Source organism: Myxine glutinosa, chromosome 4 (assembly GCF_964187855.1).
Source record: "Myxine glutinosa chromosome 4, kmMyxGlut1.1, whole genome shotgun sequence".
Taxonomy (NCBI): Eukaryota; Metazoa; Chordata; class Myxini; order Myxiniformes; family Myxinidae; genus Myxine; species Myxine glutinosa.
This window is the reverse complement of record NC_136264.1, coordinates 86,199,860-86,224,129: the sequence shown is the minus strand read 5'-3', so window position 1 is coordinate 86,224,129 and position 24,270 is coordinate 86,199,860. Positions and strand designations below refer to the sequence as shown.

Here is a 24,270-nt window from a genome sequence, read left to right as displayed (position 1 = left end):
TATGCTGCATGTGTGAGAAGTGTTATGATTTATGGGAGCGAGACATGGGTCATGAATGTAGAGCAGCAACAAAGGGTGGACATGCGAATGGTTTGGTGGATGTGCGGAGTATCGTTGAGAGAGAGGAAGACAAATGATGAATTGCGAAAGATGATGGAAATAGAGCCTGTGATTGATGCTGTGAAGAAGAACAGGTTGAGATGGTTTGGTCATGTGTTGAGGAAAGAAGGAAGTAGAGGATGGGGAAGACCGAGAAAGACTTGGCTAAAGATGGTTGAAGAAGAAATGAGGGCAAGGGGGTTAACAAGGAGAGATGCAGAAAGTAGGGCAAAACGGAGAAGATTGTTATGGGGCCCACAAGGCTAACCCCCGCTCTAGCAGGGAAAATGGCCTTAAAATGCCTGTTGTGTTTGTTGTTGTTGTTTGCCTTTGCCTTCCAAGCGGTAGGATGGGAAATTGAAATTTAGTCATGGTGCTGGCGATAACTCGTTTGCTCTTCGCAAAGAACACCATGGGATCGTTCACGTTCACCGATGAATGCCAGGGAACTGGACGCCGGTTTGTCTATCCGAGAGACCTAGCATGCAAGAAATGGGGGAAAAGTGCAGAAGCTTGGAGTGGCGAAATTGGGAAATTGGAATGAATGAAGGAGAGGAATGCAACAAAACAAAATGGCATGTGGTGAGTGTTGGAGGTGGTTAAAATTCCTTCCATAATCTGTATGTGCACATGTAATAAACACATTCTACCCAAACTTTTGAACATTTTGGGGTCATTTTTTTTTTTTTTTTTACATTGGTTGTTGTTCACAGGACAACAAAAGTAGTGCAATTAATGAAACGGTGCATATAGCATGTGACATCGAACCAGGTATCTGTCACACCCCCGCCACTCATCCCTATACATGATATTTTCTACCGACGTGAACACTACCACACCATCCCAACCTTATTGCTTGAAAGTGACTGTTTCCTCCCTTCCTCTTTTATTCCTTTTTTCTATTCATTTATTCCATTCCTTGAAGTATGCAACTGTGGCCCCACCATCAATTTGTTGCCTCTTTATCCTCTGTCCCCTTGCTCTTCCATGAGCCTCGATCTTGTCCCAGAGAATAAAACTGAAGTGGGTGCTCGTGTGGATGTGTACTGCAGAGGGGTGGTTCTGTGAGAGAGCTTCCGAACTTTCATCCTGAAGATGATTCCGAGAAGCTCCACAAGGCAATGAAAGGCTTTGGTAAGAGCAAGTTGTTGTATGGTGCTGTCCGCACAAAACCATGACGGTAATGCTACATGTTGAACACATTGGTACTGTTGTATATTTTCTCTTGGTGGATTGCTTGAGTCAATTGGTGACATTTTTTTGGACAATAATTAGGATATACTTACCAATTTGTTCCAGGCTTTATATGGTGTGAGAGCTTGGTGTTGGCTTGGTGGTTAGGGTGCTGGCTTGGGATCCTAGGATCCTGGGTTCGAATCCCTGTCGATCGCTGAATTAACGCCAGGGGGGTTGACTCAGCCTGTCACCCTTCCGAGGTCGACAAATTGAGTACCAGTTCACTGGTAATTCCCTGTGTGTCGCAAGAGGCGACCAACAGGGTTGGTGGCAGGAAGGGCATCCGGCCATAAAACATTGCTTCAAAAAAGGGATCATGGTGCCCAAAAAAGGCCAACCCCTGCTCTGTGGGGAAAAATGGCCTCTAAAGGCGATTCTTTATATGGTGTGAAGTTAAAATTATTTTATTTATTAACTCAAGTGTACACAATTGTTCACATGCTTGCCAAGAGTTCACTCTTGTATATTTACTTATTAATTACCGTCGGATTTAAAGAAATCACAGTTTGATCAAATGTTTCAACAAACGATAACATTTGTAGCTAGATTGAGATTATTATTTCGTGTTTTGTTCTTCAAGTCCTCCAAGAGTCTCAACTCTGTATACAAAAAAAGTATGCATAATGGGCTGGCAAGACAGCTTTCGAGGTACGCACACTCACCTGTAAGCTGACTATTCTGAGTCTGAATCTCGACCCAGCTATAAACCGTCACCCTGGTGTTCGCAGAGTGATGCATCAATGTGTGTGTCGTCAATCTGAAGGATGTTGAGCTGGAGAATCCATCTGCCCGCATTGAGGATATTGGTGGATCTTAAAAATCCCTCAGTCTTTTACAATGAGTAGGAGAGTTGTTGCCAGCATCCTGAACAAATTCCAAATTCCTGGCGTAGTCTAAGGTCAAGACTGGCCAGCAGGCTCGTGAAAGATTTTGGCCAAAAACATTATCCAGCCGAACGTACAAGGTGGGACTAATCGGCTTGGTGGTGGTGTTGTTGTTGTTGTTGTTGTAGTAGTAGTAGTAGTATAAACGGCACGTATAATCAAAATATCACCGTTTCCAATTTGCTTTCAATTTGTCTAAAGCAATTTTTCCAACTTCAATCAAGCGCCATGTTGTAATGCATTGGATGCAAATGCAAGATTACCCCATTAATGTATCTTTTTATGGCTGAAGGAATACTGCGACCCCATGGAATTTTTATTTTGTGACGTGATTTGCAGCAAAGGATGGTATGAGATAAACTTTTTCCAACTAATATTCATTGACCAGTGTTATCGACTTGGGAGTTAAAATATTTCTGGAAAGCCGCTAATTAAAGCATTGAGTCAAAAATACAAATACTTGAACAGTTATTGTAGTTATCCTGGATCATGATTACCTCCTCCACCGAAGGTGGATGGAGGTTATATATTAACCCTTGTCTGTTTGTCTGTTTGTCTGTCTGCCTATCTGTGAACAGGATATCTCAAAGTTGTGGACGGATTCGGACGAAATTTGGTGGCGAGGTTGGGTACGTGACCTGGACGAAATAATTCGATTTTGGTGAAGCTCCGGATCTGGATCTGATAATGTTTAAAGTGATTCTTAACCATTGAGAGATGGGGCCAAAAACTATATATAGCACGATATGTCAAAGTTGTGGATGGATTTTGGTGAAACATGATGGGCACTGGGTGTGTGACAAAGGTGTGTGCCAAGGAAGAATTCAATTTTGGTGAAGATTCGAATCTGGATCAGAGAATTTTAAAATGATTTTTTTTCACCATTGTGATGGGGCTAAACCGATGATATAGCACGATATCTCAAAACGTTATGGACGGATTTGCACGAAACTTGGTGAACATGTTGGGTGTGTGACAAGGACTAATCGATTCGATTTTGGTGAAGGTCTGGATACGATAGTTTTAAAGTGATTCTTCACAATTGAGAAATAGGGCCAACAACAATATACAGTATAGCATGATATTTCAAGATTGTGGATGGATTCCGACCAAACTTGGTGGATAAGTTGGGTTGGTGACAAGACCAAGCCGATGAGGTTTTCATGAAGATCCAGATGCAAAATGTAAATTGTTCAGCCTGTTGGAGGTATGCGCTCTGCCTATTCCCGTTTGAGTTGTGTAATGTCCTTCATTTGGAAATCCTGCAAAGTCTCGGATTGAAGAATGGGTTTAAAAACCATCTTGCCTATCGGTTTGTACAACATTTTTCCATTCAAAATGTGTCTACTTTAGTATCCGTTTCCATTACCCTAAATCACCACGTAAAAAGTGCACTCTTTTGCAAGAAAATGAGGACAAAGGTTTGGTATGCACCTTGTGCATAGCTACAGGGTTGGGGATGCACATAATGTGTGGGCGTGTCCTTTGTAGATGAGCATACATGATGAGCATCTTACGATTATAATTCACCAAATGTCCGTCCGTTCGAAGGTACCGCAAAAACGGCTGAACCGATCACAACGATATTTTGGGTGGGTAATCCTGGGATCCCCTAGAGTAAAATAGGCTATATTGTTTTTTCCAATTTCAGCTTTGGCCTCCAGCATTTTCAGGTTTGGCATCCCGCATAACGTTATTTTCCCGGGTGCCGCACAAACGGCTGCACCGATCGCTGCACCGATCGGACTCTGTGACCTCGGACAAAGACCTTTTATAAGGATATGGGTTGAATCCCTGCTTGAGAGAACGCCAACCCCCTCCCCACCATCACGGCCATCTCTCCAACTCACAATCCCACGAGATATGCGGAAAGGACGACCCAAAACCAATTATCTTCTTTTTGATTCGTATATAAACATCATTAAAAGTAAATAATGACCTCGGCCAAAGTTCAAACGACGTGAGTTTAATCTCTACATGAGAGAATTCCACATAGCTATTTGGCGGTGTATAAGCTAACAGATCGCTGTCTCCATCGATCTTGCCAAGGCCGTAACACCAAAATGCTTTTAACTGTAGACTTGGTAGTGTTTACAATGAAGGAAACATCAACAATGTTGTTAAAAGTTTATTTTGTGATTAATTTGTGATTGGAGTTATGTTGTTTGGAATGAAAAAAGAGATATCGAGTTCAATTAAATGACGACATGCTGTGATGGTTTCTACCTTCTGAATATGAACTTCGCGGATCGCCATATGCAGATTCGCCACGGACCCGCGATCGATGTTTCTATACGTTAACGTACTACGTACAAATGTACGTGAACGTACAAACGGGTACTTCAATCCGAGACTGCAGGATCGTCATATGCAGATTCGCCACGGACACGCTATCGATGTTTCTATACGTGAACGTACCCGTTTGTTTGCGAACGGGTACGTTTTTATAGAAGTCCTTCACGAACCTGCTGTCCATGTCTGACGTGCGACTGAGGGTGCTACAGGAATGTGGAATTTATTGGTTTCATCCTTTAGCATTCGCCGTATCTGCATTTCCTGTTTGCTTCCGGCCTCCCACCTGTGCATAGCACGGGTATCTCACTAGTCGAGACTAATTTAGCTTGGTGTCATGTCCCACAAATCCGATTTCTCAATTTTACCAACGTGTCGTTTACAGTTTTATTTTCATAGTATTATTCCACACTTTTCTGTATCACCCGCCCTGGTGACCTAAGTTCACCGATCAGCGGTGCTGTAAAGATTTGAGGGGCCGAAACGTGAAGACACATGCACCTCGTTTCCCATGGCTGATAAAATTTTCGTTTCTTAACCCATTTCATCCGGATAGAGTGCAATGCTAACGTGACCACGATTACGTGATTTACTCCCAATGTAGTTTTTATGAGGTATTTCTATGGAGGTTAGCCGGGCATAAAAGCTTGCAAGTGCGTTACCATGATCATATGTTCACCAGACTGCCAGTCAGGAGAATGTCTGTCTTTGTTGGTAAATACGGAAATGCCATCCATCGTTGGATTTTCCTATCGCCGTTTCCTCCCATGAATTTCACGGAAAATACTGAAGTTCCATCTTTACGTTGCACACCTGATAAAATGCAAAACCTGCTAATTTCTGTTGGTTGTGGTGAAGTTTGTGATGACATTGAAACGAGACCAATAAATCTTAAGAAGGAACTTTGATGCAGGAGGAGGCCATTTGACTGATTATGCCTGTGCTGCACCACCACAGCATTAAATATATCCATCAGGCTCTCAGCTCTGTTTAACTGGGGGAGGAGTGGGGATGAGAAAAGTGTGACGGACACAGGGACTCATGTTATAATTGCAAATAAAATCAATATTTTAAAACTTTTTTTTTATGACTTGCAACGTTTCCTTGTTCACGTCACACGTGGCATGGTGTGTTTACTGACAATTTTTTGGAAGTTTACCGTTGATGCAGCGTCTTTTCTACCACTTTATTTAATACATTACATTGGTTATTCGTGCCTGTTATTTGCGTCATTTATGACATTGTCGTTAAAAACAGTAGGTTTCCTGTTTGGAATGATTTTCAATTTTGTTTGGCTGCTAGACAGGCAGACAGAGTTAAAAAAAAAAAAAAAAAAATCTCTCTCTCTCTCTCTCTCTCTCTCTCTTTCTCTCTTTCTAAAATTTAACATTCATTCGGTGGTGATTCGTGTGCAGCCTGTGGCTGCTGGTTGCATCATTTTCTGGGGGTGCAGCTGCCGCTGATGCAGTGCCTCTATAACCAGTCAGCTGGTACTCATTTTTCTGACCTCGGAAAGATGACAGGCTGAGTCAACCCACCTGGTGTTAATCCAACGGCATGACATTGGCTCAAACTCAGGACCTTAAGATCTCAAGCCAGACACCTTAACCATTAAGCCAGCACCAGGATTAAGTCCATTGAAATTAAGTTGTTCCTCGATCATAAACTGACGTTTGTAGACAGACGGACCAAGTGAACCAACTGCTTAACCCCAATTTCTCTTCATATGTCGGGGTAATAATGATTCTGATGCAGGTTGAAAGGCTTTTGAAGTGTCTAGGAAGCCGTGCGTAAGCTTCCACGTGGTTACGATCAGCACAATCTCCATCAATAAAGTACAAATGTTTATCATTTCATTTGAAGTTTGCCTGGCAGGCTTTAAATAGCTTCCTGTAAGTAGTATTTCTATGTGCCACTACGTATTGTTTTTCATTGCAATTCATGCCCTCCTATTCAGTGCTTGGCCATTCTAATTGCTGTATTCATTACTCAAACCACGTGCTCTCACTGTTGCACGTTTGTCAATATGAGTGCTTTGATCGCTCTCTCGAGGCTCCTCTTTATCATTCTTTCCCAGCACTTCCAGCCACAAACTTCCCTTTTACTTCGTTTTGAAATGCACTCCTTCGATTACACAAAAAAACTGAAGTGTGAACGAAGTAGATACGTGATTCGACTAGTTCCAAGACTTGGAGCGGACACACTAATCATAATGCCGAGGCAGATTATTGAGCTTATGGATTTTAAGCTGATGGACAATAGCAAACAAATGATTGGGCTTATGGATTTTAATAAGTTTATTGACAATAGTAAACAATTATTGAGCTTATGGACAAGACTATTCTTTGTATGAAGCCTATAATGTTGTCATCATCTTCTTATCCTTCGACTCACCATGACCTGTTCCACCCTCGTTACCTCCACCATCCCCTCTCCCCCCACACACCTCCACCCCAACCCGATCCCTTCTCCTTTCAAATTTCCAGTCTTCCTTCTGTATCCATCCTGTCCACCCCATTCATTCTCTCCATGCATTCTCTCCTGCCCCCCTCCATTCCCCCCCACATGCATTGTTTGACCATGTCTGCCTTCTTGGCCTTCAACTCTGCTGTTGGTTGGTGTTTCCCCCTCACCCTCTCTCTACTGTTCCCTTTGTCCTGTTATGTTCTGATCTGTTCTGTGTGTTTTAGCTCTTCCACAAGCGTTGACTGTATTCCAAAAAAAATCCGTTTCAGCTTGGTTTATTTATCTGCCAATCTGTCATGTTCATTGTTGGTGTTAATATATTATCCCAACAATAAGTGGGACCGTTTCAATGTGACTGGTAGGTGAGTTTGGCCTTCACCTGTGTGGGTCAAAAGTTAAGGTCACAATCTCAAGTCAAAAATGTGTGCAATGCAATTAAAATGGCAAATAATTAATTTGGTTAACTTCTAAACCAGTGGGTGATTTCTATCTAAACTTCACAGAATCATTGAGAGTCTACCTGGAAAAAAATCCTTTCCGGTGGATGTAGGTTAAGAGTCAAGAGCACAGCAACCAGTCAATGTTTGGCTGTACATAACTCGACAAGGCCATACCTAGCAAGCCATCAAATTAGTTGTGACAAATTTTTTATGTCCGATGTATAGGGCGTATATGTCACTGGATAATTATTGTAAATCAGATTTGAATGCAGTATCTTGGATTAAAATGTACAATTTGACTTGTAATGAGATTTCCATGTTACATGTACTTTGCTATGAGAACTGTCATCGCACTACAGTCTCAGTTTGCATACGTGTCTGTGCTCTTTATAAGTCTGTATTTACCTACGTTGTAGCAAAATACTATTGTTGTTGCACAAAGATGACATATTGGCACAAAGATGACGCTCGAGCGGGGGTTAGCCTTGCAGGCCCGGCCCCATGACAATCATGGTTCCTGTTTGAGGTAATGTTTTTATGGCCGGATGCCTTTCCTGACGCCAACTCTTAGTCGCCTCTCACAATGCGCAGGGATACAGTGTAGCGATTTTAAATCGGGGTACACACCGGGATCATTCATCCCAGCAAGCTGCTACTCAATTTGCCGACCTCGGAAGGATGACAGGCTGAGTCAACCCTCGTGGCGTTAATTCAGCGATCGACCGGGATTCGAACCCAGGATCCTAGGATCCCAAGCCGGCACCCTAACCGCTAAGCCAACACCAGGCGTTTAAATGATTCTCATATCCGAATCCATATTCAGATCTTCACCAAAATGGAATGTATTTGTCCTTGTCACACACCCAACCAGTCCACCACATTTCGTCGAAATCCGTCCATAACTTTTTGAGATATCCTGCTATATATAGATTTTAGCCCTATCTCCCAATAGTGAAGAATCGCTTTAAAATGAAATAATTCTCGTACCGAATCCATATTCAGATCTTTTTTTTTTTTTTTTTTTTTCTATACAGAATCGAGGCTCGAGGCACTGACCATGAAAACATGCACAGACCCATCAAACATATAATGAAGGGAGTGGGAAACAAGAGGGAGGGAGAAAGGGAAGCGCACAAGCACAACAACAGTAGAGAACAGGGACGGTGGATCTGTGGAAGGGCTGGGGGAGGAGGGAGAGGTACACAGTTTAAAGCAAATGAACACTACTAGTAATTTCAGGAAAGAGGTTGGGGATTGAAAGAGCAAATTCGGGGTGTTTTGACAGGGGTAGAAAAGATCAAGGTTTTGAATGGGGGAAGTTAAGAGATGGTGGTGAACAGCTGTTTTAAAGACCTGGAGGGAGGAGAGGGATTGAAGAGAGTGAGGTAGTTTGTTCCAGAGGCGGGAGAAAAGAGGAATGAAAGAGTGAAGGTGAGCAGAGAGTCTTGATTTTGGCAGTTTCACCAGAAAAGGATTTCCAGAGAGTCCGAAAGATCATTGATTAAGACCAGAAAAAGCAAATGGCCCAGAACACTGCCTTGAGGAACTCCAGCTTGGACAAGAAGGGGAGATGAGAGAATTCCATTCAGGGCCACACGTTGACTGCAACCAGAAAGGAAGTCTGCAAGCGATGCGTGGAGGTTTCCATGGCTACCATAAGAGGAGAGTTTGGTGAGCAGGGCGGCGTGCCAGACCGTATCAAAGACACGAGATGTCAAGAGAGACGGCTCTGATTTCCTGTTTGTCATTGAGGACCTCAAGATCAGAGATCTTCACCAAAATCGAATTGATTAGTCCTTGTCACACACCAAACCTCTCCACCAAGTTTCGTCCAAATCTGTCCATAACCTTTTGAGATATCCTGCTTTGTATCATTGTTGGCCCAATCTCCCAATGGTAAAGAATCACTTATAAAATTATGCTCACCAGAGCCGGATCCGGATTTTCACCAAAATCTAATTATTTCGTCCTTGTCACATACACCACCACTCTGCCAATTTTAGTTTGAATCCGTCCACAACTTTTTGAGATATCTTGTTCACAGACAGACAAACAAACAAGAAGACATCATGCAGAGCACAATACTTGCAAAATCCACTCCCAACCCCCCGGGGAAAAAAAGGTTGCAATTGATCTAGCAAATTGTCCATTTCATCAAGATCAAAATTGATGATCTTAATCAAAGCTCGGGTCAATAGGATGAAAATTGATGATTTTGGAAGTGTGACCTAGAGTTGACCTTTGACCTTTTGACCTCAAAAATAGTTGGTTTCCCAATTCAGTGCACTATGCAAATGCTGTTAATTTTTCAAGTCAATCGGATGAAAATTGATGATTTTTCAGATGAAAATTGATTATTTTGGAAATTTGACCTTGTGTTGACCTTTTGACCTCGAAAATAGTACGTTTCCCAATTCAGTGAGGCAATATGCAAATGCTGTTCTATTTTTAAGTCAATCGGTTGAAAATTTACGTTTTTCATATGAAAATTGATTTTAGAAATTTGACCTCGAGTTGACCTTTGTCCTTTTGACCTCAAAATTAGTTGGTTTCCCTATTTAGTGACTCGATGTGCAAATGCTGTTAAATTTTCAAGTCATTCGGATTTAAAATGGTGATTTTATAAATCTGACCTTAAAATCCATAGGCTTCTCAGTTGTGACGACCACTACATCTTGGTGAAGTTTTGTGACGATCGGTTTAGAATTTTGACCTGTAGGCCGGTGACAGACAGACAGACAGACAGACAGACAGAATAACAAACGCAACTGACCAATATACTTGAAAAATCTTTGATTTGGCAAGTAACAAAAAGACAGAGGTGAAAACATAACCTCCATCCACCTTCTGTGGCGGAGGTAAAAAGATTTGAAATGGTAATTTCTATCACGATTTGAGATTTTTAATTATTTTTTTTGTAAAGTACTTTGATATTTTATTTTAAAATAACAAGTGTTTGTACAGTGCAGTTTCTTTCAGAAGGGTTTTGGACAACTAAAAATGTACTTTTTTTTTCATCTGTAACCAAATAAAGTACGAGAGTTTAGACAGGCAAAAATAATTTCAACTTCATTACCTCCGCCACCAAAGGTGGTTGAAGGTTATGTTTTCACCCCTGTCTGTCCATTTGTCCGTCTGTCTGTTTGTGAACAAAATATCACAAAAAGTTATCGACGGATTCGGACGAAATTTGACAGAGATGTAGCATATGTGACAACGACGAAATGATTTGATTTTGGTGAAGATCCGGATTCGGATCCGGATACTAGAAATTTTAAAGTGATTCTTCGCCATTGGGAGATGGGGCCAAAAACGATACATAGCAGGATATCTCAAAAAGTTGTGGACGGATTTGGACGAAACTTGGTGGACCGGTTGGGTGTCTGTCAAGGACAAATAGATTCAATTTTGGTGAAGATCTGAATATGGATTCGGATATGAGAATTATTGGTTTTTTTTTTTTTTTTTTATGTTTTTTTTTTTTAACTGATTCTTCACCATTGGGAGATAGGGCTGAAACCAACATATAGCAGGATATCTAAAAAGGTTATGGATGGATTTGGATGAAACTTGTTGGACAGGTTGTGTGTGATAACAGATAAGGAAGAATCGATTCAATTTTGGTGAAGATCCAGATCCAGCTGGTATATTTTTAAAGTGATTCTTCATTATTGAGTGATATGGCCAAAAATGATATATAGCAGGATATCTCACAAAGGTGTGGATGGATTTGGACGAAATTTGGTGGACCGGTTGTGTGTTACAAGAAATAATCGATTCGATTTTGAAGATGTTTGAAGAATTAGGCTACAAAAATTATTTAATTTGTAAGTGATTATTTCACCATTGAGAGATCGGGTGAAAAGCGATAAGGAGGATACATTATATTATAACGTGGGAGTTACATTATATTTCAAAAAGTTATGGACGAGTTATGAATAAACTTGGTGGTTGAGTGGTTAGGTTTCAAGAACAAGCCGATTAGATTTTGGTTCAGGTCCGAATCCAGATCCGGTCTATTGGTCGGATACAAAACGTAAACTGTTCACCAGGCGGAGGTATTCTCTCTACTGAGTGCAGTTCTCGTTTTGTTTATGCAATTTAAATACATCTTGTAAATGTTTCACCTTTGTACATTAGAAGGAACACAGATGCTCCGAAAGGAGGCCATTTGGCCCATCATGCTTGCGATTTATCAAAACTATATTCATTATATTAGTGAAGGATGAAGGGGAGGGTGACGGTCTATTTCAGCCACTTTGACTATAATATAGAGGTAGCTTCCAACAAAATGGTCTGGAGGCTATCACACTGACTTTGAGAGGTCTAGTCTGGGTTTGATTCCCAATTCAGCTATAAATTGTCAGATTGGTGCTTCGCAGACAGGGTGTTGTGCTACTCAGCATATACAGTCTTGGCCAAAAATATAGGCACCTTTGCACTTTTTTCAAATAAAGCACCATTTCTTCCAGAAAATTGTTGAAATTAAAAAATCTTTTGGTATCCACAAATGTATTTCCTTGGTTTGCAGTGGAACAAAACAAAAAAAAAAAGCTGAAAAAATTAATAAATCTCAGCTTATTCCACACATAAATCCTCAAATGGCCTGGACAATATTATTGAGACCTTTTAGAAGTTGTAAGAAATAATTAGATTTCAAGCAGGTGATTCTCCTTTACTTTGGAAATGAAAACACCTGTGGTGAGTTACAGGTGTTTGCAATATAGAAATCACTCAATCAACCAGTTTGAATAGAGAAAAGGAGTCATTCTGCTGTTTTGTGTCTGTGTGTACCACAATGAGAATGGAAAAAACAAAGAAAACCAGAGAATTGTCTGAGGAGGTCAGACATAAGATTGTAGCCAAGCATGGACAATCTCAAGGCTACAAGTCCATCTCCAGAGATCTTGATGTTCTTGTATTCACTGCACACAATGTTATCGGGAAGTTTAAGGCCCATGAAACTGTAGCCAACCTCCCTGGACGTGGCCACAAGAGAAAACTTGATCGAAGATTGCAGCGAACGATTGTTCGAATGGTGGAGAAAGCACCTTGATCAACTGCCAAACAGATTCAAGCTGACCTTCAGACACAAGGTATGACAGTTTCAACTCGCATCATCCGTCGCCAATTAAACGAAAGGGGGTGCCGTGGTAGGAGACACAGGAGGACCCCACTGCTGAGAGAGAGCCCCAAACGCACACCTGAACAAGCCAACAAAGAAAAGACACCTTCCCTACAGTCAAACATGGAAGAGGTTCAGTGATGTTTTGGAGTTGCTGTGCTGCCTCTGGCACTGGGTGCCTTGAATGAATGTGTGCATGGCATCATGAAATCAGGAGATTACCAAGGCATTTTGGAGCACAATGTTCAACCGAGTGTCAGAAAGCTGGGTCTCCGTCGAAGGTCATGGGTCTTGCAGCAGCACAATGACCCCAAACACACTTAAAAAAGCACCCAGGAATGTTTCAAGACAAAACGCTCGACTGTTCTGAAGTGGCCAGCAACGAGTCCAGATCTAAATCCCATTGAGATCTGAAAACACCTGTGGGGAGATCTGAAAACAGCAGTTGGGAGAAGGCACCCTTAAAATATGGGAGACCTGGAACAGTTTGCACAAGAATAGTGGGCCAAACTGCCAGTAGAGAGGTGGAGGAAGCTCATTCATGGCTATAGGAAGTGCTTGACTGAAGTTATTTTGTCCAAAGGCTGTGCTACCAAATATTAAGTCGAGGGTATCAATAATTTTGTCAATGCTATTTATTTTTATTTTCTGATTTTAAAGGATATATTAAGTTCAGAATCAAAAACAAAGGTTCTGTAATATTAACAGTGAAATGAAGAATTATGGAGATCAAATACTTTTGTCAATTTCAACTTATTTTTAGAGAAAATTGTGAGTTATTTGAAAAAACTGCAAGGGTGACAATATTTTTGGCCATGACTGTAATTAAAGCTGGGGGCTCGTTTGCTGGCATTAGTTGGCGGAGGTAAAATATCCCACAGTCTCATTCATGAAGAGTAGGGGAATTATCACTGGTACCCTGAACAAATTCCAAATTGTTGCCCTGACTGCGCGGGAAATCACTGAAAACCCCCCCAGCAGAAACTCTTCCCATGAGATCGTTTCAGTTGCACCAACGTTATTCATAGAGTGTGATTAAATCATCACCGCAATGTGTGACAAGGTAATGGCTCTGTTTCTAGGTGAGGGGTATGGGGACGAGGGGATTGGGGGGGGCCAAGGAGAGAAGAAAACATTTCCTTTTGTGAGATGTCCAGATAATTTGAACTTGGTAGCATATGAGGCCATTGAGTTGCCATTGTTTTGTTGAGTACATTAAATTGTATACAGAATTGTATACACCCTCGATCTAATTATACTTACTTGGGGAAACCCAGGCTGGCTCAATGTCTGCACAGTTTGCTGTTGAATACCATCGTTTCAAGTTTCCCACCATCTACAGAGCTTGATAGCTGATACCTTTTGGCTTTCTATAAGGGGAGTCGAGATGTTTTCCCCTGACCACGAAAGATTGTCTCTTTTGAAACTGAAATGTAGTTTTCGGTCATGGTCGCACATTGTTCTCTGCAGCGGGTGAGTTTCCTGATTACATTGGAATATGTCATGGTTTGGATCGGAAATATTTTAGGAGATAAACCTCTTGACCTTTTATGCTTGTGGTTTACGACAGACCGGCAACTTCCTGTACCTCATTCAGGAGATGGGGATGAAGTAGGAGATAGGAATACATATACATATACCTTACTCTAAACTATACTTTATGGTGCAGATATTCTCAAAAAAGGTCTGCCCAATCGGGTGCCTCTCCGATTTTTCATTCCTTTGAAATCCTGTCTTTTCTTCGGCTTTACTCCTTCCTGGAATTGCAAGGCTTTTATCTCTCAATGCTCCACTGACGACTTTCACCCATTAAACTTCATTGTTTAGCTCCTTGCTACTCATAGACCATTAAAACTGCAGATTATACCCTAAACTTCCAAACTTCCAGTGAGAGTTTGAACCTTTTTCATGAATACCCTTTGAGGGATTGTGACACTGAACCCCCTTCCCTCACCCCTCCTCCCACTGCCCTTCCCCAGGAGCCAATGCGCGCACCTGCAGTTTTTGAGTTGTTTGGCAAACAAACACACAGGCCATTCATACTTTAGGGCATGGATAATTATTTTATGATTACATTTTTATGCTTCTGCCGACGCACCTTGCAGAACCCACAAGAAGGTGGGAATAATTGGGGCCATTAAAGTAGGAGCAAACAAATAATGTACTCATAAAATCGTCAGGTTCTGTTTTTAATGATTTATTGCAAGCTTTTATCTTTATCAAGGCATTCATATTGAATAAATCAAAACATTCATTATGAGCAGCATAAAACTTGCATTTCTCTCAGATTTGAGGAGGAAGTATTGGGAAAAAAAAGTACACCCCACAAAAAAGTAAAAATTCACGTTATGCCTCCAGCTTACAAACTTTTAACCAGTTTGATTTGTAACTAGAACGGCACTCTTCGACGTCGTGATGTACAAACCTTGAAGTCGCCGGAGGCATTCCGTTTTCAGGTGGTCCGTCCGTCCGTCCGTCCGTGATAGGTTTTCGTTACCGCGATAACTTGATAACTTGAGAACGGCTAAAGGGATCTTGGTCAAACTTGGTACAGGTATGTATAATGATGTAAAGATGAACTGATTACATTTTTGGGGTCCCGTGGTCAAAGGCCAACGTGAGGGGTCATGTCAGGTAGAAATGTGAGAATTTGTGAACAGCTGAAGGGATTTAAATTAAAACTTGTTACAGGTATGTATAATGATGGAAACATGAACCGATTACATGTTGGGGTCAATAGGTCAAAGGTCATGTCAGGTAACAATGTGATAACTTGAGAACAGCTGAATGGATTTAAATCAAACTTGATACAAGTATTATAATGATGTAGTAATGTGGGCGGAGGCATATTAGGTGACGTCAAAGAGTGCCTTTCTAGTTACAAATCAAACTGGTTAAAAGTTTGTAAGCTGGAGGCATAACGTGAATTTTTACTTTTTTGTGGGGTGTACTTTTTTTTCCCAATACTTGGGAAAGTTTCCTCCTCAAATCTGAGAAATCTGAGAGATTTCCTCCTCAAATCTGAGAAATGTGTTAGGTGCTCCTCCCCAAACCCCGGTCACGGTGTACCTCCGAGCCCCGAGAGGAGTCACGGCAGAAAGATGTGTTATTCTGTATGTCAAAAATCAATGGTGAAACAACACCAATTGTTACCAACAAACAAGTAGTCAGGTTCACTATGTCAATAAATTATATTTCGTTCAAAATCATGGTAGATTAGCAAACCTATACATTTTTGGAAAGGTTATAGCATAAGGAAACTAAAAATCAATGTTTACATTTGGAGAGATACCTGTATGGCGGCCATTTTGGATTTTCAAAATGGCCACTGTAAAATACATATTTTGTTCTATATCTGCCTCTAATTACCCTAAAAACTTTTAAAAATATACTAAACCTATATTTTCAGGGACAAGGAATCCAATGAAAGTATCAAATTAGTGCTATGGGGAATGGTAAGACACGAATCAAAGGTTTTGAATTGCAAAATACTGTCTTTATATTTGCGATAAGTTGCATAATCAAATACATGTTATCATTTTGTACAGGCAGTTAATAACATCAAAATGTGTCACAATAATTCATATCACCAAACATACACAGGCAGTCAGCAAAATCATATATACACATGCAGTCAGTATAACTTCACATCTACACAGGCAGTCAATGACAAAATATACACAGGCAGTCAATGGCATCAAACATACACGATTACAGAATATGCCATTTAGAGTTCGTCATCACTGTCCTGTGTGTCGTATCCGACAATATAGTCCGCATCGTTTTCACAGTCCGCTCCACACAAGCAAAGGTCGGTCAAATTGATTGGCAAATCGAATTGGTCGAATGGTCGATCGAATCGAATCGAATTGGTCGAATGGTCGAATGGTCGATCGAAACGATTAGTCGAATGGTCGAATTGGTCGAATGGAATTGGTCGATTGGTCGAATTGGTCGAATCGAATTGGTCGGAATTGGCAAATGTAAACATTGATTTTCAGATTTTCCATGTAATAACATTTCCAAAAATGTATAGGTTTGCTAATCTACCATGATTTTGAACGAAAAAACATAGTGAACCTGACTAAAGTATTGTATTAAGGTCACACAAGAATAACATCAATAACAATATTAATCAATTGTACAACCAATATATTGTTGAGGTTTTGAGAATTGTACATATAACCTCATTAAAGGTTAAAGGTTTGCCCCCCAAAGTTAGTCCACAAGCAACACGTAGGCCCATTATAATTAGTTATGTCATAGTATGTGTAAGAGTAGGCCATTTCACTCGTAACATCTGCGTTGTGTAAAGAAATAATAAGCTTAGGTCCTTTCAATTATGCGGCCACCCTCCAATTTCCATCATGGGCGAACTCGATCCCGCGCTCCATTTGGCATCCCTCAAGTTTGTTACGCTTTGGGCTACCCGCAGCAGTTTGTTACGCTTTGGCCGCCAGCAGCGTTCGCTGCCCTTGGTTTCGCTCGAAACTAGTCGGGTAACCACGAGGTCGGCCTGAAAACGGGGAGGAGCGCGAGGGTCGAGGTGTGGCAGCATCAAGCAGCATGTCAAAAGGCGGTGACGGTAAGGGCAACGGCCAACCAGAGCTCGTTGGGAATGGCTTGATAGGGCGTGGCAAGAAACGTCTGGTGAGTTCCATAGGGTTCCAAGGGCATGGTAATAAAACCCTTGGCGCGAGGCCCCCACCGCAGATGAGATGAGAAGGGAGAGGCGCTTACGAAAGAACTTGATGAGGACGGGAGCCAAGCGCTGGTATCAAGAGGACTGGTTGGAAAAGGACACGGAGTTGAGAAGGGAGAAGCGCATTGCTCGCGTTTATTGAACCAGTACGAACTATTCGTTTATTACGTACGCGGCTGAGCCGCGAGTGTAACCGCCAAAGCCTGCCCTACCGTTTCGCTCTATAATAATCCCGTGCGCACCAACGACATGTGGAGAGCTCCTGGCCGCTGCCGTCTGTTCATCTGCTTCGCGGTGCGAGTTGGGGACTGGAGAGCGAGCTGCCTGGATGCCATCCCTGGACCATCGACCTGTTCGTCTGCAACCCCATGTGAGTGTGTCTGAAAGTGAATGGGCCCTTTTGTCCAGGGATAAGTTAAGACTGTTTAAGGCTGCACTGTGTATTATTCTTCTTCTTCTTGTACAAAGTGTAAATAAATTCTGTTATTGCTTTCTTCCAAATTCGACCGTTGCAGTCATTTCCTCCATTGGGTAAGCGTGGCACGATTACGAACCGCTTGGATCGGCTTTAGTCATTGCTAACAGCTCGGGTCACGGGTCGCTACCGCTCGGCGTTTCCACCTACACCCGTGATTCGGGCGGGGCTTATTTCCTCGTTTCTGGGCGGCGCGAGTAATTAGGTAATAGTGATTAGTCCTACGACCCTAGTTCGCGCTGTCCAGGAGTGACGGCATAGGTCCCGGGTCCCGTCGGCTAGTAAAAGACAAGGGGACTAATCCCCCCTTGTTAAAGGGGAAAGGCCGACGCTGAGATCCGCAACAATATCATTCCTATGATGGTACCATCAGTTTCGTACAATATAACTCACTATGCTCCAATTGAGCGAAAAGAACATTCCCAATGTCTCTGTCCCAGCTTCAAACCAAAGTCGATCCACGCTCCAGTGATCGTCTGAACGATGTATCGAGACCAGAATCCCGCTCGGTTGACAGTCACACTGCCAAAGATGGGCAAAAGTGTCCAAGAGGCGGCTGGGAAATCACACCTTCGGGTATGGACGTTCAACGGCTCTCAATCGGCGAACCGCAAATTCACACTCAAAATCCACGTTACACACACACACCAGGTTAACGTCTGGATGTGGTGAAATGGTTGAAGCGAGGTGAAAAACCTGGAGCGATGCGAAATCAGGCGCGAGGCAAAATGGCCAACGGTCCATTCTTGAGACGTAACGGCACTCCAATGATTATCTTCGGAATCAACCGCAAAACCTGCCACGCAGGTTTATCTGTCACAGCGATAACAACTCTGTCGCAGGAATCCCTTTCCCAGGAAACCCCAAAGTTCGCTCGTGACCTCAGTTAGCCAGCGTTTGCTCCAGACCTCCAAGCAGCTCGGCTCTTTCTCCGACCTCACTCGCTCCGCCTCTTCTTCCTCTTCTTCTTCGTCTGGTTCCTGATCCGGTTTCCAGTTTCTTTTTAAAACACTAACTTTTTTTACCTTTTGGAAACAGTTATCTCCAATTCACTTAAACGATAACAACAATAGTACATGCAACCAAAAATGTTTACAGTGGATGAGAACCACAACAACGGAAGTGACGAATCAGTAACAAATGCAAGTTTTATGCTGCTCATAATGAATGTTTTGATTTATTCAATATGAATGCCTTGATAAAGATAAAAGCTTGCAATAAATCATTTGGAACAGAACCCGACGATTTTATGAGTACATTATTTGTTTGCTCCTACTTTAATGCCCCCAATTATTCCCACCTTATTGTGGGGTCTGCAAGGTGCAGCCTGTATGTTCGTAGCTTGTTTGCCTTGCTTTATTGTGAAAGACGTCCTTCATTTCATGACTGCTTTAAGAGTAATGTTTTTATTTTCCAGCAAGTTTTGCATTTTAGGGGTCTCGGTGTGTGCATGGCAGGTACGGACGAACAGGCGATCATTGATGTTCTTGCAAAGAGAAGCAATTCCCAGCGCCAGAAACTCTTGGTGCAGTACAAGACTTGCTATGGCAAGGTGGGTCAATTGCAGTTTCCTCACCGTCGTGGAATCATTCGAAACGGTTTATATTATACTCGGACTCACTTTTGTGTCGAACCCTTCTGCTTTGAATAGGTTGCTCTTGATTTCCTTGTTCAGAGAGGCTGCACCAGAAACGTCTCATTCATTGAAAATGTTCTGCACATGAAACTTTATACAGCTTTCGTAAAAGAGTTTGTTTTGTTTTGCAAACCCTTGCCAAATGCTGTTTTGTTTTTTTGTTATTTAAACAGTTTGATAAAATTTCACTGGGTCCTGGAATATGCGATTATGACTTTTATGCATTTTCTGATCCTGAAATAACTGAAGTTCTTTGTCTCTGTTGGCAGAGCCTTATTGAAGACCTGAAATCAGAGTTATCCGGAAAATTTGAGGAAGTGGTTCTTGACCTCTTGAAGAAGCCAGATGTGTATGATGCACAAGAACTTCGAGGAGCCATTAAAGTAAGTGTGTGTGTGTGTGTTGGTGTGTTGGTGTGTTGGTTGGTTGGTCGGTGTCTCTATTTGCGAGTTTCACTAGGTGGAACGGAGTCCTCCCAGGACCCAAAGTATCAAACTCCTCTTCGGTAAAGGATCACAGTTCATGGACAAAGCTATTCAACTTTTTCAGAGTTTTGTTCCAAAGGCTGTTTTCAAGATCATCACCAAAACCCAGATTGCCTCCAGGTGTGTGTGTGTGTGTGTGTGTGTGTGTGTGTGTGTGTGTGTGTGTGTGTGTGTGTGTGTGTGTGTGTGTGTGTGTGTGTGTGTGTGTGTGTGTGTGTGTGTGTGTGTGTGTGTGTGTGTGTGTGTGTGTGTGTGTGTGTGTGTGTGTGTGTGTGTGTGTGTGTGTGTGTGTGTGTGTGTGTGTGTGTGTGTGTGTGTGTGTGTGTGTGTGTGTGTGTGTGTGTGTGTGTGTGTGTGTGTGTGTGTGTGTGTGTGTGTGTGTGTGTGTGTGTGTGTGTGTGTGTGTGTGTGTGTGTGTGTGTGTGTTCGGGGTGTTTGAATGAATGATCGTTTTAAGGCCATTTTCCCCGCTAGAGTGGGGGTTAGCTTTGCGGCCCCATGACAATCATGGTTCCCTTTTTGAGGCAATGTTTTTATGGCCGGATGCCCTTCCTGACGCCAACCCTTAGTCGCCTCTTACGATGCGCAGGGATACAGTGTACCTATTCTAAATCGGGGTACACACCGGGATCATTCATCCCAGCAAGCTGGTAGTCGATTTGCCGACCTCGGAAGGATGACAGGCTGAGTCAACCCCCCTGGTGTTAATTCAGCGATCGACTGGGATTCAAACTCAGGATCCTAGGATCTCAAGCCTGTGCCCTAACCGCTAAGACAACACCAGGCCTTACTTTATAGTCAGGTTCACTGTTTTTTTTGTTCAAACCTTTTGGAGATTAGCAAAACTATACATTTTTGGAATATTCAGAGCATGAGGAATCCAAAAATTGATGCTGGCATTTGCGTAGACACCTGCATGGCCGCCATTTTGGATTTTCAAAATGGCCACCATAAAATAAATAAATTTGCGCTATCTCGGCTTCGAGTCAACCTAGAATCTTATTTAAATATGCTAATCCTATGTTTTCTGGGTCAAGAAAACCATTGGTGGGATCATTAGACTTCTAATCCTAACACTTACATCACTTTTAGGACTTTCCAGATGACACTCAGGACAGTGATGAAGATTTGTAAAAGCATATTCCTGGATGGTATAGACCAAGTAGATCCTGTGTATAGGACTTGTAGTTCAATCTGATACTAACAAGGCTGCTTTACTGCTTTGTAAACCCATACCTATAACTTCAAAGGACTTGCAATATCATGTATTATGTAATACAGTTATATCACAAATATAAAGACAATGGTTTTCAATTACCTGTGTTTGTTGCTTTCTATAATTCTGAGCACTATTTTGAGACCTTTATTGGATTCCTTGACCCAGAAAACATAGGATTAGCATATTTAATTAAGTTTCTAGGTTGACTAGAAGCCGAGATAGCGCAAAATATGTATTTTATGGCGGCCATTTTGAAAATCCAAAATGGCGGCCATGCAGGTGTCTGTGCAAATGCCAACATTGATTTTCGGATTCTCCATGCTCTGATTATTCCAAAAATGTACAGGTTTGCTAATCTTCCAAAAATTTGAACGAAATTATATTTGTTAACATAGTGAACCTGACTATTAAGTAAATTGTTGTGCAGACAAAAAAGTGTAGGAATAACAGATAGCAAACAAGGTTTGATTCTCCCTCTTGTGGTTTATTCGAATGTCACTTGTTACATAAAATATTTGAAGGAAAAGTCCTTGAAAATAATTTCTTTGTTCTGAAAACTCCTGAAATTCTGTCTTCCATTGCTGTGTGAACCATGACATAAATAAATATACCAATGCTGTAACACAGGTTGTTTTAAAGATTACTGCATCATCATGCATTCAACAATGCTTGTTTTTCATATTGATTGTACTTGAATGATTGATTGCAATATAAAGCACAACAACTTGGAGAAAAAATAAATGTTGGTGTTTCTTCCATTTTATTCATTAAAAATTTTTTTATTCTCAGGGTGCCGGCACAGATGAGAGGTGTTTGATTGAGATTCTCGCATCTCGCAAAAACAAGAATATCCAGGAGGTGTTTCGAACATACAAGACTGGTACGATTGAATGCACTGGTTGTGTTACATTTTCAGCAGCATTACAGTTTTATTTAATTGCATATTCCTCAATCGGTTAACAACATTAATGCGATGAAAATAATTGCATCCTTCTTTTATATGATAGCTACATCCGTACTTTCTTCCTCTTTTCCTTCTTCTTGTAATGCTTATACAGTAAAACCTTGCAATCTGTGAAGTTTCCGTTCCCGTAAATCTCCAGGAATGGTGAAACCGCAAATGGCGAACAGTTTCTATCATAAAGGTCAATGAGATACGTTCCAGGCTCACAAAATTTAAGTCCAAAAATCATTAATAAATTAAAAAACAAGACATTTAAAAAGGAAAATTTAACATATTGAACTGAAACTTGGTACGTGGCTTTATTAGCCCATTCCCTGCGTGTCTGTGTCTATGTCTGTACCTTAACTTTGTTACCACTTGAGCTTTTGTCATCAAAGTTTCAACAAAGCTCTATTATGAGAATATGAAGAAGACTAATTAATAATTTGGTCACAAGGTGAAAGGTCAGCATAGTATAAAATCGTCAATTTTCATCCAATTGACCTAAAATTTTAAGAACTTGCATATTGGGTTACAGAATTGATTCGCCAATCAAAACCTAGAAGCTGATTATTATCATATATATATATATATATATATATATATATATATATATATATATATATATATATATATATATATATATATATATATATGTGGGGAGGACTCCTTGATCGTAACAGAATTCCACCAACAGATTGAGAATGACGAACTTTATTAAATACCAATTACACAGATCTGGAGGAAAACGAAGACGTCTACAGCACGAAGGACCATCATGCCATGTCAACCTTCCTAAAAGCACATCGATTCACAGTTCATTTTTATAGGGACACGCTTTATCAGAGAATCTCCGCTAGAGTCCGAGAGGACAAAGGAACTGGCAAAGGGTCCTCCCACCGTCATCCGTCCTTCCGTCTTGAAGGAGTGAAGCACGCACCATTAGGATCCGGACCAGATGTGTTTTCAAGGCTCCGAGGTGACAGAAAATATAACTCACTGAAGGGGGATTGCATTCCTGGTTCTGATAAGGCCATAAAATGTATGAGGTCGTTCTGATGAGTTCCAGGTGTTGAATGTACCTTCCAGCTCACTTTCTCATTTAAACTTAAATCCAGAGCATATTTATCGTAACTCAAGCGTCACTTTGATTATACGAAGTATTAGTTAATGTTTTAACAGTCTCTATGTCTACAATTCACGCATCCTACGTAAGGTTCACATTCCACACATATATATATATAATCCGCCTTCCTGCCCGCGGCTCGAGGCGCCGTCTGCGGATCAAGGAGAGAGTTTACGACTCGGCTATCTAGCCTGTAAAGGGCGCACGTATACAACGAAGCCATCTGTTCTGCACAGATGAAGCGAGTATTTTCTCATTCTAAACTATGGCAAAGCGAAAACCTTTTATTAACTTATGAAATAACATTTTTAAACAGCATTTATAACAGAGCTTATGCAGTAACAAATCAGTCAAACGACGTTTATAACAGAGCTTATGCAGTAACAAATCAGCTACCTGACAATTAACCTTCCTCTTGTCTCGTCGAGACAAAGTATCTCAAGAGACAACATGCCGCATTGGGCTTTATTGAAAGACAATCGTGTAATGCGGGTATCTCCCAAGGGCATACCGTGCGCCCATAGCGCCTCGCCCGTGCATTTGGGGAACGTGTCGTGTGGTGCGTGCTTGGAACCTGAGGGCTCAGAACATGAAAGTCCATTAACGTTTCGGATCCACAACGAAGGCGTCTGGTCCAGATGAGGTTCTGCCCCGCCAGGTGGCCAGCCACCTCCCTTGCGGAACTTGCTCCCCCCACCCTTTGCAGACGCGGTCCTTGCAGATCTTCGAAGTTAATCAACGATCATGCCCATGAGATCTCTCACGTGCTGCTGTTCTGGGGAATACATAATGTTGTCAGTATCTTGTGTCTCATGTTCCTGGTCAGGGTACAGAGCGTTAAAATCCGAATCACTTGAAGCAAAGAGATCCGAAACATTTGAAGCAAAGAGAGGGACTTCCTTTATGTCAAAGTCTCCCATGGACGCCTGGTCGGCTTGTGGGTCTAGGATATCCACGTCGGGTCCCTCGACTGCCAGACCCAGCGTCGCAATCAGATCCATAGTTGGGTCGGAAGGGGGTGTACAGCTGTGAGCTTGTAATACATAAGAGGCGTTAGCCAGTACACGCAAGGGGTTTACAACACAAGTATCAGTCATCACAAACATCAATACAGGCAGCAGCCAGTTCCCACAAGGGATTTT

At 41.7% G+C, this 24,270-nt stretch overlaps 1 protein-coding gene across 4 annotated transcripts in view; it reads left to right on the top strand.

The window, feature by feature from the left end:
- Window positions 1-24,270, top strand: part of LOC137424950 (annexin A4) — a 115,134-nt gene that overhangs the window by 7,848 nt on the left and 83,016 nt on the right. For all 4 annotated transcript variants that reach the window (XM_078776116.1, XM_078776118.1, XM_078776117.1 and 1 more), the window contains exons 3-6: window positions 1,152-1,233; window positions 19,177-19,271; window positions 19,625-19,738; window positions 21,849-21,939. In XM_078776116.1, the coding sequence (XP_078632242.1) occupies window positions 1,152-1,233; window positions 19,177-19,271; window positions 19,625-19,738; window positions 21,849-21,939 (382 nt within the window). The remainder of the gene's footprint in view (window positions 1-1,151; window positions 1,234-19,176; window positions 19,272-19,624; window positions 19,739-21,848; window positions 21,940-24,270) is intronic.